At 41.6% G+C, this 12,609-nt stretch overlaps 1 protein-coding gene and 1 long non-coding RNA gene across 2 annotated transcripts in view; both read right to left on the reverse strand.

Annotated features, from left to right (window-relative positions):
- The window catches only part of CACNA2D3 (calcium voltage-gated channel auxiliary subunit alpha2delta 3), a 1,192,973-nt gene that overhangs the window by 323,673 nt on the left and 856,691 nt on the right, over positions 1-12,609 (reverse strand). The window contains exon 13 of the mRNA XM_019504610.1: positions 4,546-4,679. Within this exon, the coding sequence (XP_019360155.1) occupies positions 4,546-4,679 (134 nt within the window). The remainder of the gene's footprint in view (positions 1-4,545; positions 4,680-12,609) is intronic.
- Positions 6,962-12,609, reverse strand: part of LOC109289104 — an 8,955-nt gene continuing 3,307 nt past the window's right edge. Inside the window, exons 2-3 of the long non-coding RNA XR_002095300.1 lie at positions 10,724-10,726; positions 6,962-7,048 (exon numbers count right to left, since the gene is read on the reverse strand). This is a non-coding gene — a long non-coding RNA (uncharacterized LOC109289104). The remainder of the gene's footprint in view (positions 7,049-10,723; positions 10,727-12,609) is intronic.

Here is a 12,609-nt window from a genome sequence, read left to right on the forward strand (position 1 = left end):
CTATCAGGCTCTTTCTTCAAATGAAAACTCTGAGGTACCACTGCTGCTCTTTTATCTTTTTACACATACAGGAAAGGCCACCTTTGTCCCTCCACATTCCTGCTGTATGTAAGTTCTTAGTAGACCTACTCTAATTTCTCTCTAATTATCTTTGGCCTGAAGGGGCCATTGTTATAACCAAGGATCACTGGAGTGCAAGAAGTAGTGTAAGGTGAGTAGGGCACTGGTCTCAGACACCAACATACAGAGGGAAACTACACCATGGCTTTCTAGCACCCCTTACCCTGGGCAATAAATAATTGCTATAATTATACCTCTGAGTGGGAGACTGTCCACCCATCTTCCCAAACTATCCTCTCTTGCACTGGCAGTCAACAGCTAATACCTAAACCAGTTCATTTTCAAAAATTAAACTGGACTCTCTCTCTTACTTCTTAATCCACCCCTAATTAAATGAAGCATTTTAATTGGTTTCTTATGATCAGGCACATAAAGCAATACGTAGGCAGAGCTTTAGGTACAACGTGAGCACCTGTAGTGACCAATGCAGGGGAAGCACATTAGCAGGACCAAGACACTGGCTCTGAGACTTACACAGAGCTTTTGTTCTGGGGCACACAGAAAGTCCTTGACAACTGCTGTTTCACCAGGGTTTGGTTTACATGTTTCCTGTACAATCTCTCTGATTATTTTTTGGGAAAAAATAAAGGTATTTATACCTGAGCCCATTCTTCTACTTTTAAATTCTTCCCTGTACCACCCAGCCCCACAGGGCCCCAATCCTTATTAGAAATCTCATGACCTTCCAAAATGTAAATAAATAACATATATATTTTTCCTATGTTCTCTTCCAGACTTCTCTAAGCTCCCCCTAGTCTTCCCATGTATATACTGCATTTACTTAGTATATACTAAGAATATAAGAATTGCCATTTATTGGGTCAGACCGCAGGTCCATCTTGCTTAGTATCCTGTCACACAGGAGCAGAGGGTAGATGCTGAAAGGGAGAGTGAATTGGGTATCATAAGGGATTTTTGCACTGCTCCTCTCTCACTTGCAGCCTCTAACTTATAAGGTCTAGGAAATTCTAATTCAAATGCTGTATTCATTACTCCCTGTTCAATAGTTACTAATGCCCCTTTCCTTCAAGAATGCCCCTTTTCCTCCAATCCCTTTTTGAATCTGGCTAAACCATCAGTTTCCACAGCATCTGGTGGCGATGAGTTCAGCACTTTAGTGACAAACTATGTGAAAATGAACTTCCTTTCATTCATTTTTAAACTTACTACCTACTAAACTGATTACCTATTTACTACCTGATGGCTAGAAAATGGCATTTAGAGGTTTGCTTTCAGGAACTGGCTTGCAGGTAAAAGTAGATATGCAGTAGAACAATGGTCCAGGGCAATGGCAAGGGTTAACTGATTTCTAAAAGACTGTTTGTGATAGTGTCGTTCAAGGTCCACTGTGTCTGACACAGGCAAGCAGGAAGCAGACACAGGTTAGAAAACTGAACACATGTACCACACTGTTCCATAACAGAGATAAGGGTCTCTGCCATGTTGGCTGGGTCACAGTGCCCAGCTGCAGAGCCCTTCGGATTTCCAGTTTTGGTAGATGGACCAAATTAGGAGAAACTGGTAAAGCCCAGATTAGGATGTGTGCATATGATAGGTTTGTGAAACAAAGGAATATGCTGACATGACAGAACGTGGACAGTATGATGACCACAGGGAAACTGATCAGCAATACCCAAAGAGGAAGAGTCATCAAAAGAGGCAAAGAATAAAAAAGGAAGGATTTCAGAGCAGTAAAGTGTCCCTGAGAGGGAAACCCAGGGCCACCATGGACTGAGGGCACACCACCAGCCTCCCTTACCCACCCTGCCGGTTGGGGAGGAGGGGCGGCAAATGGACCCCAGCCTCCAATCTCTGGGCTGCTGACATCTGATATGCAAGAGAAAACTTCAGAGCGAAGCTTGCCTACTGGCCAGACATACCTTGACCCTTTAAGCCCTGGTAGATATAGAATTGTTTACATATTTCTTATCTGCCATTACTGTTGTGACAGGGGGCCAACTAAAGGCCAGGTCTCAGCATTGGCCCACCCACCTGTCTATATGGGGCAGTTCACCCAGTCTCACCTGCCATAACTTGCTGTTTTATCAAACCGGTGTAGAATACAGGAGAATGCCCATTTTTAATTCCCCGATGCCAGAGACCACTATACATGACTGTGACCTTCCCTTATCATATCCCATGGCTTGCAGATGGGATCCAGTTTATTATTATAGCTCCGGCTTGAGGCCAGGCCAAACTCCATTGTTGGGCCTCTCACATAGTACCCTATTTGGGGTCACAGTTATAGAGCCCCTCTCCCCCTCCACTGGAGCCTATTCCAATCTGTCCTCTCTCACTGGGCCTCTTGCACGCTGCCCCTCACTGGGTCACACCCAACCTGCCCTGCTCCCTCAAGCAACCACGTAGGCCATTAGGCTTGCCTACTTTCATTCCTTGATTGGCTGGCACACAGCCTCTCGGGCCCTCCATGACCCTCATCTGGATGGTGACCAGCCACTGGGCTGACTCTGCCTCTATCCCCTCACCAGGAAACTGGTACCCAAAAGTGCCCTGCCACAACTGTGTATCAATAAAATTTGCCTATTATCAAATGGAGAGGTTGTGGTCAGTCTGAAGGTTTGGGTCTGCCCAGAACAAGGTATCTAGCTCATAAACCCAGTGCCACTGCTACCTACCTACTTCTTACTGGTTATCCATTATATGCAATGCTTTCCACTCATCTCTATTTATCTAGAGGAGAAGTATTGAACTTTAAGCTAACCTTTCCAGTTTTTCTCCTCTCAAATCATGAAAGAAATGGGGACTACAGTGTACAACATAAAATTTATTCAACAACAGCATTTTGAACCAGATTTTGTTGAAAGAAAGGAAAAGAGAAAAAACAGCAGTTTTATCCAAGTTTAGAGTGACAAACATGAGAATAAGAGTTGACCTCCAAGACATCATTTATAGAGAGTTTTCCCAAAAAACTGTCAGAAATTCAAAGAGGAAATGTTAATGGACATGTCAAACAAGTCTAGTGATTACTTAAAGTGTATGAAAGAAAGCAAGAAATGCACAAGAACCAAAAAGGCACAAATTTAAATTCTACCTTTTCAAAAAATGTTTTGAATAAAGGGACTATAAGAATAAGTATTTTTGCCTTCTGGTTCAGTGAAAAGAGGATGAGGGAGAGTATGGATTAACCTATGCTTTTTAAGTACTACTTAGGAATAAATCTGCCTCAAACAAACAAAGAAAGAAACAAACAAACAGGAAATATGAAATAAGTGAATTCCCTCCAGGACAACATTTCCAAATGAGGTTTTGTTTCTCCATAGTAACTGTAGTTCATCTTTGTTTTCCATTATTTGATCCAACACCACAACTAAGGAATAAAAAAGGAAAGACTTAAGTAAATCTAAGACTGAAATAAAATAGCATTTGTAATTATTACTTTTTCAGGAAGAATTTCTTTTGATTTGAATTTAAATTTGCTGGAGGTGTCGCATTCTGGCAAAGTTTAAACCTTTTTTTTCTTTAAAGAAAAAGTGAGTTTGAGCTCACCTGCTGGGGTTCTCTCAGCTTGCCCTGTTCTTATGAGGGTTGAAAAAACAGTTAAAACAATAAATGATTTTTGCTGATTATGACCTGTAATTTTCTATTATTCATAATCAATATACAGCACTAAATATTTGCACTAAATTAAGAATATGTTAAATCTCCAGGTGCATGAACAATATATGTAATAGTTTCTTATTCCTAATTAGGCACATGAGGAAAAGAAAACAGAAAAGATAAAAAGAAATCTTGATAGAACTACTGAAATCAAAGATCAGATGCAACTTACCAAAAATATATTCTAAAAACAGTATGCTGTTTCTCTCCAAAATAGAAAATGTGCATTGAAACTAACTGTTCCCAAAGCTTTAAACTAAAAATTATACAACAATAAGGTGAAAAGTCACCAGATTCCATCAGGACAATATGTTTGTCTTGTTTTAAATGTTAATTTGTGCAGCATTTCAATATCTTTCTCTGTAAAGCGTTACAGTAGTCATATGGCCATTGGCCTAATTTTCACAATAGACATATTAATGATTGCTGGAAGACTGTAATTTGATATAGTTTTATTTACCTATTTTGAAAAGCATTTGGAAACAACGATTACTCAGAGTTGGTAATCTATACTCCACTTCCTGACAAACAAACTACACATCTGATGGTCATAAAGACAGTGATGGCACTACATATTAGGCTTTAACTTCTAATTGCTAAGTTATTTGAAAATGTAAATACCTCCTAAGTGCTTTACCTGGAGTTAGTTAATGCAAACCATACAGAAGTCAAAATCTGTGCAGGGGCACATTCAGATAATGGAAATCAAATTCACAACTAACTTTGTTATCCACAAAAAGACCTTTGATTCTAAATCCTCATTTTGTGCTGTGAGCATATATGAAATATTTTCTCATGTGGACTTACAGTGCTGTCAATATATGCTTCAGTCCATACCACATCATGCTCCTGGTCAATCACCTTTGGTCGACTAAGAACATGGAGATATTCCATGACATTTTCCTGTACATCGGCTAAGGTAGAAATCTGAGTAAAAAACCCTGTGAAAACCAATAAATAAATAAATAAAGTTATAAAACAGGTGGAATAAATTAAGGCAGATTGTAACAATGCATGATGCACGTTATATCTGCTACATTTTCTATTTATCTGTCTCTAAAGGAGAAATGCAAAGAGACAGTGTCAGATGAGAAACAGCCTCAACCAGTATTAATTTGTGAAAGCAAAAGTCTGTGAAACTATGTGTTAGTCCTAAAAGGCTCAATGCCTGAGACTGTTATACACCATTGCACAGCCTGTCCTAAATGTTCAGTTCCAAGACATCTTTGCTATTTTGTAGTAAAGTAGAAGCTCAGGGATATTTTCATATGGTAACTGCTTTATAATAATTAGAGCTGTATTAACTTTTCCAGTACCCCAAACATAACCCCTCCGATTCCTCTCCCCCCTGCCCCGACATGCACACCTTACCTAGTACAGGTATCATTACAGACTTGAATATGGAAAATATAGCAATGGTACATCATTCCAGATCTGTGCACTGGAGATGTAGAAATGATTTGGACTCGGATTAATTGCAACGGGACGTAGGCACCTAAATGCCATTGTACATCTGGGCTTTAATCTTTTGATGCTTAAGTCCTCCAGATGCCTAATGAGGTAATAGGACTTCCCAATCTCACATGGGTGTTGTGAGGATAAATAGAGCAAAGAGCATGAAGCACTCAGATACTGTAATAAGGGTGCCATAAAAGTACCATAGATGGATACTCAGAGGAAATAATTAACTCAAGCTATTTCACTCACCCAAACCAAGAAGTTTCAGTTAATTGATGACCTTAAATCTAGAAAACTTTACTTTTAGACCTAAAATGCTGAACTGTGGTTGCTACTGAATGGGCAACCAGAAGTTACACTTCAGGGAAGTAGAGGAGCTGCTCTAATTAAAAGCAATTCACCGATAAATAAATAAAGGATCAGGAACTAGCTGCAGCCACAGCCCTGCTTCCCCTCCACATTCACAAACAGTAAGAGAAGAAACTGCACTCTGAAGGAGACAGGTAGCACACCAAGCTTCCTCTTGCAATTAGGTAGCTTTAATAAGTGTTCTCTTCTTTTTCATCATATTTGTTCCACAACACCACAGTTTACTAAGGTCTTAATACTATTACCATGACCTAGCCCAAAGCAAGGGGTGAATTCCAGCCATCTTTGTCACAATGCAGCATCAAAAGGAAAAGAAAAACAGAACAACGGAAGATACACCTGACTAGACAAACAGCTTGGTTACTTTTCATTACAGGCTCAAACAGTGGAAGGATACTATGGACTCTCAGTAACATGATACTGAAAAACACACTTCAGAGAAGACGCACATAGGCATGTAATCAGGTCTAAAGCCTGTTTTGTTTGGTGCATATATTCAGCACTCGATTGGAAAAGGCAGAGTTAAATTAATCTGATCACTTTCACTTTGGATTCTCATTCTTCCAGCATTAATTCTCCATTTCACTGTATTTTTAGTTTATTTAAAATTTTATTTTTATTTACTAACCATGGTGTTCTGTACATATAGTAGCATACTGATATGTATTCTCAACATTAAACAATACTTTAAAAAATGTTTTTTGGCTGGGGCTTTCAAAGCTTTGGCATCACTGAAGTGCAATGATTGACATAACTTTAACTGGGAAACTTGTATTTGGGAAATCTACATGAGCAGATTGCTAACTTTACCCTTATTTTGTGCATCCAGGACTTGAGAGAGTCCAGAGAAGAACTACTTGTATGATTACAGGCCTGAAGAGCAAATCATACGAGGCAAGGCTGGCAGATATGGGACTGTTCAGCCTAGAAAAGAGAAGACTTCAGGGGGATTTGGTGGCAGCTTACAAACATATCAGATTTGGATGAAAACAGTAGGGATGGTATCCCCTTCTGAGAGCATGAAGCCTGCCAAGGTTCAAGGAGTTGGGTGCAGGGGTTTCTGGGAAACTGCACCTCAACGTGCTGACAAACAAAACTTGTGACGTGTGACTTTGTGTGTGTGTTAAGGCGCAGTGGGGTGAAAACAGCAGGCATGGTAGCCCCTTCTGAGGCCATGAAGCCTGCCACATTTCAAGGAGATGGGTGCAGGGGTTTCTAGGAAACTGCACCTCAAGCTTCTGAAAGCCAAACTCGTGACGTGTGACATTGTGTGTGTCTTAAGGCACAGCAGGATAAAAACAGCAGGGATGGTAGCCTGTAACAGGAGGCCTTCCCAGTGCTCAGGCAGAAACAGCTCACAAAAGGGATAGAAAGGCTGCAGGCAGAGGCTTATGTGCTGTTTCTACATCCTTCTCTGAGAGCACTCTGATTGGAAGGGGACTCAGGGAAAGATCACAGTCACTGGGCAGCTACAGATGTCAACCTTTCCCCTCCTACTCTCCCCTCCCTCTTCTCAGTTTCTGTTCCCCTGAAAGACTGACTTCCAAATTTCTAAATCTTTTTCTGAAATCTTTTTCAAATTGATTCGGAGGCTCCGAATTGATTTAGAGGGGTTTTTTTGGTCTCCCAATTTGATTCAGATTCAGTGATTTGGCCTCCAAATCGGACCAAATCTTCTCTGAATTAAATCAGAGACCAATGCTTTGCACACCCTTACTTCACAGTTCATGTGACCAGACTCTGGAATAGACCCAAGCAGGGGTAGTGCAGAGACATACCCTGGAGACTTTCAAAAGGAAAATGGACACACACATTGCTGGAGTTGTTTGACCCTAGCAGTCTTTCCTGCGCAGACCAGTGGGGCTGAAACCAATCATCACAAAAGTCCGCTTCCAGCCCTGAAGTTCTGTGAATCTGTGGCCATGGAGAGATCAATATTTACTGGTATTATTTTTTTTTCCAAATATTTTCAAGTCAGAATTATAGGATAGTTTTAAATGTTGCAAACCTATTAAACTGAGTATTCTTAATAGATTTATTCAAGAAGTTTCTGAATTTCAGTGCCAAGAAGTTTCCTTTACGGCAAACCAGTATGCTACTTTTGAGACAGAATATACTTTAGAAAAACAGCACACACGCTACTGCTTCATGTAAGATTTTTATGTCAATTATATATCTTTTCAATAGTGTTGGAGTGATGTTGCAGCAGTGATGGTCCAGGTTAAAAAGCAAGCAGCAAGGAATTTTGTATGTGATATTTTCAATTGATCCAACTGTGAAGTTGGGAGGGATACAGACAAGTGCTTTTTTGGGTACCAGGTACCCATCCTCAGGTCACACGCCTACCTTTTCAATATAATCGTTTTAGTTTGTTTTGTTTTCTTTTTTTTTAAAAATGTTTTCATTTTTAAGGAGGAGGAAAAACAGGAAATAATCCAAAGTAACTCAGCAGTGATAAGGGAAGAAGCCATTTTTTGAGCATCTATTTTATTTTAAATTTGTGTTGTGCACTTATTGAGTGCACAGATACTAACTTAACTGTCAGAGCATACACATGTATGTGGAGCAGAGTCGACTTGAATGCAGCACAAGATAATATATCACTGAAGTGTATTATCTTAAGTCACATTACTTAAGTCAACTTAGTTCACAAGGACTGCATGAGCAGTGGACTGTACAGTTGTTACTGTGTAGTTACTGTGCAGTACTGTTGCCACATGGTTTTTCCTCTGATGCTACTGCACAGCAGCAATGAGCTACTGCACAGTATCTTGTTAGTACTGTACAGTAGCATCACATGGTTAGTGCTTGGCAACACTACTGCATAGTAGCAATGAGCTACAGCACAGTAGCTCATTTAGTGTCTTGTGTAGATGCACCCAAGGGGCACAAACAGAAGTGATCATTTTTGCCCAATCTGGCCACAGAATGCAGTCTATAGCCTTAACCAAAAACAAATGCATGGCTGCAGATAGCTTAAAAATGGCTGATCAGGTGAAAATATAAACCCTTATTGCATGAGGAGTCAGATGAAGACATTTCAAATTAAAGTGTCTTTTGTAACTTCTGTCTGTGCTGCCTGCAAGCCTCAAGCTGTTTTCAGAGTGGGAGGGGGAAATGGAACCAGAGAGAGTTTGGTCTGGGTTTTAGCCCCCGCTGAAGGGTTGAGCAGGTTTATTGGTGCCTCCCTGCCCTAGTTGCCAAGGTGAGGGTAAGGAGGCTCCAATTCATCCACCCCACCCTCCAATTGGCTATAAACCCATAGAATGAGCTCCCTCTGCTCCCTTTTCCCCCTCCCATTCTGAAAACTTTGCAGGCTCACAGGGAGGAAGGGCCATTGCTAGGGGAAACCAGCTGCAGGCAGCTAGATTCCCCTCCCCCTTGGAACCAACAGTGAACTTCTGTTTGGTCCAGGGGATTGTTGTAACTCAGAACACTTCCTGCAAAGTGTTCTCCATTAAAGCGTGGAGCTGCACTTCTGTCTGCAGCCAATATGGCTGCCACCATGTCAAGGAGCTGTATATGTGTATGCTCCAACATAGATTAAATTAAGTTGACTTAGTTAAGTCATCATATTTTAAATAAATTTAGTACATGTGTATACACCCATAGATACAAATACTAAATGCTGACAAAAGCAAATAAACTCCCCCTCCCTCCCTCTCCCCCTACTTTTTTTTTGCTGATAGTGGTTTTTGAGCTAATGTAGACCACTTCCCTTTTACAAGGGTGTACATATCTAACCAAGAAGGTAATTCTTATCTACATCCCATACATATATACAGTAGTCACTCTTAAGGATACATAGAGAGGAATATTGTATATTTGATATGCTAAGACTGACACTACTGGAAGTCTCTAGGCACCATGGCACAAATAATAATGCTTCATTTCTTGTTGGAACCATGCACAACATTCCACAGGTTCTGAACAAAACTTTGTAGCAAATAATTTTTCATGACTTAAGCCATTACTGTAGGTGGATTAAAGGTGGAAAGCTCAGCAGAAAAAGTATATCAGAGGGGCTGTGTCTACATGAGATGCTGACCACAGAGTAGCCCATGACTTCTGTGCAGTAGCACTCCACGGCAGAAAGTGTGATGTGATGCTACAATGCAGTAGTTATGAGCTACTGCACAGTCAGCATCATAAAAAAGCTGTTCCTCAGCATGACCACATAGTAACTTCAGTTACTGCGCAGTCAGTGTCTCATGCAGACATGGCCACTGGTAACCAAATTCGCTTAATCACTTGGCTTTTACAAAATCTTTTTTAAGGCAATTTTTTCAAGACTTTTTATTAAGAAATGTAATATTTGATTGATAATAGGAAGCAATGTAGTGTTCCAGGGCTGGATTTGATTGAGGGGGGAGAGACAGAGGGGGTTTAATTTTTTTTCATTGTAGGCTTCTGATTGTTTAGTCTCCATTTTAATGTGTAGTAAAGACTTCATGGCTCAGGTTAAAAAGCCTGAAATGATTTTATAATTTCTATTAAACATAAGTAATAGTGCAGTTAGCTTCTTGTTATAAACTTTTAGCTCATTTTCCTAGAAAGCATTGATTTATTTACTTTTTTGCTAGACAAAATTGTTACTCCTGAACTTTAGCACTCACTACAAGGAAACTTAATGAGTTGCATGAGTGGACATCAGAGGGAGAAAACCTTACAGGCAAGTGGGCCACAAATTAATCCTGCAGCCTATTTAAGTGCTACTCTGCTCTCTGTGTGGTCTGCTTCTCTGCTTTCTGCTTCCTGTCTGATTTGCTGCATGACACACACAAAGTTTACCCCTGCCACTTGTAGCATGGTGCCACAGGTTGGAAGCTCCTGGCTTACATGATGGAAATTTTAAGTTTTTGTATGCTTGTTTTAATATTTATTCCTGTGCTTTTTTATTTTGGGACAACTCTACCTGTAAATTATTACATTAGAGTCAAAAGCAATGATAGATAATGGCCTTACAGTGTATTTTCACTGAACCTTAGGACTTTTTAATGAGTTATGTGTGTGGGTAACAACATGTTATAAAAATCAAACCTCAGCACAGCCCTTTAAATCAACCTTTGTAAGCAGAGGTCAGGTGTGCCTATTTGATTGTTACACATTACTCTTTAGACAGGGAATTTCATCTGCACATAAAAACTTAAGCTTTGACATCCTTAGGTAGAGCTACTGGGGCCACATGCATTAGGCCAGGAAAGCCCAGGCTCTAACTCAAGGATGTCCAACATTGGTGTGGTTGGGGGTTGCACTGGGTCACAGGCTGCACGAGTGATGCCACCAAGATACCACCATGCGGTCTGTACTGGTACTATGCTCCTCCCCTACCACATAGCCTGTGCTGGTGCCACATGGTCCCCCTGCCTGCCGTCAGCATGTAGCTACCTGCCATGTGGGCTGTGCAGACCCTCAGGTTTTTCCTGCCATTTAGCAGCAGGAGAGGAGGTTGTTGGAGCCTGTGGCCTGCTTTAACTTACATAGTCTAATGTCTCCTTGTGTATAAGTTATACTATCTAAAAGACCCCTACACTCACAGCTACTTTTATAAGTAATGACTTATATAAGTTGTCCGGCCCTCTGACAACTACCCATGGTCCTTATCCATCTGGGAATAAATGATGCAGCCAGGAGTAGTCCAGACTGTATCACGAGTGACTACAGGGCTCTGGGGACCAGGCTTAGGAAGACGGAGGCGCACAGGTGGTCTTCTTGTCGATCCTCCCAGTCTGTGGTCGCAGTAGGCATCACGTCAACTGTGTCAGAGAAGTCAACCCGGGGCTCCGGAGTTGGTGCCATTGTGCAGGTTTTGGCTTCCTAGACCACGATCCACACTTCTATGCAAGGGACCTCCTGGGACATGATGGGCTTCATCTCTCCACAAAAGGTAAGAGTCTCTTTTCTTACAGGTTGGCTGACTTTCTTCGTCGGGCTTTAAACTAAGTTTGACAGGGGATAAGGAGACAGGAGATGGAGGGAGTCTAGAACCTACAAACTGTGAGACATGCAAAAGTACATCCCAGTACTTACTAAGGGGCCCTTTGGACATAAGAATGGGGGGGGAGCACCAAAGGAACCATTCGGAGGGCTCAAGTGCCTCTATACTAATGCTAGGAGCATGGGAAACAAGCAGGAAGAATTCACACTTCAGCTTGCAGATAATAACTTTGATTTGGTGGGGCTAACAGAAACCTGGTGGGACCCTACCCATGACTGGGAAGTACACATTGAAGACTAAAGGTTGTACAGAAGGGACAGAGTAGGGAGGAAAGGGGGTGGGGTTGCTTTCTATGTAAAGGAGCATTATACATCTACCCTAAGCAAAATGGGAGCAGAGGAGGAGAAAGTTGAGGCATTGTGGGTTAGGATACATGGAGGTCAAGGGGAAAGGAACTTGGTGGTGAGGGTCTGCTACAGACCACCACACCAAGAGGAAAAGCTAGACTTAGAATGCTTGAGGCAGCTCTCGGAGGCCATACAGTCTAGGGACGTGGTTGTCAATTGGAACCTAAAGTACCCTGACATCTGCTGGGAGGAGCAGTCAGCCAAATCCAACCATTCATGTAGGTTCTTAACCTGCATGCAGGACCTTCACCTAATGTAGAAGGTATACGGTCCCACTAGAGGGAATGCCTTACTGGACCCGGTGTTGGCTACAGGAGATGACCTAGTAGGGGAGCTACAGACTTGTGGTCACACTGGGGACAGTGACCACCAACCAATTGAATTCAACATATGGCGTAGGATGGGTAAGATAACTAGTAGGGTGGAAGTGCTTGATTTTAGGAAGGCTAACTTTAGTGCCCTTAGGAGTTTAGTCAATGACATACCGCAGGATGGGAGTATTGGCAAGATGCGAGTCTAGGAAGGGCAGTCATTCCTAAAGGAAGCAATCCTTCAGGCACAGAGGGAGATGAATCCAGTACAAGTGAAAAGGGGGAAAGGAGCCAAAAAAACTTCCTTGGCTAAACAGAGAAGTCTAGGGGAGCCTAAGGGCAAGAGAGAAGGCATACAGGTGGTGGAGCCAAGGGGAAGCTACCAAGG

This window comes from Gavialis gangeticus, unplaced genomic scaffold (assembly GCF_001723915.1).
Source record: "Gavialis gangeticus isolate Ggan-Ray unplaced genomic scaffold, GavGan_comp1, whole genome shotgun sequence".
NCBI classification, from domain to species: Eukaryota; Metazoa; Chordata; order Crocodylia; family Gavialidae; genus Gavialis; species Gavialis gangeticus.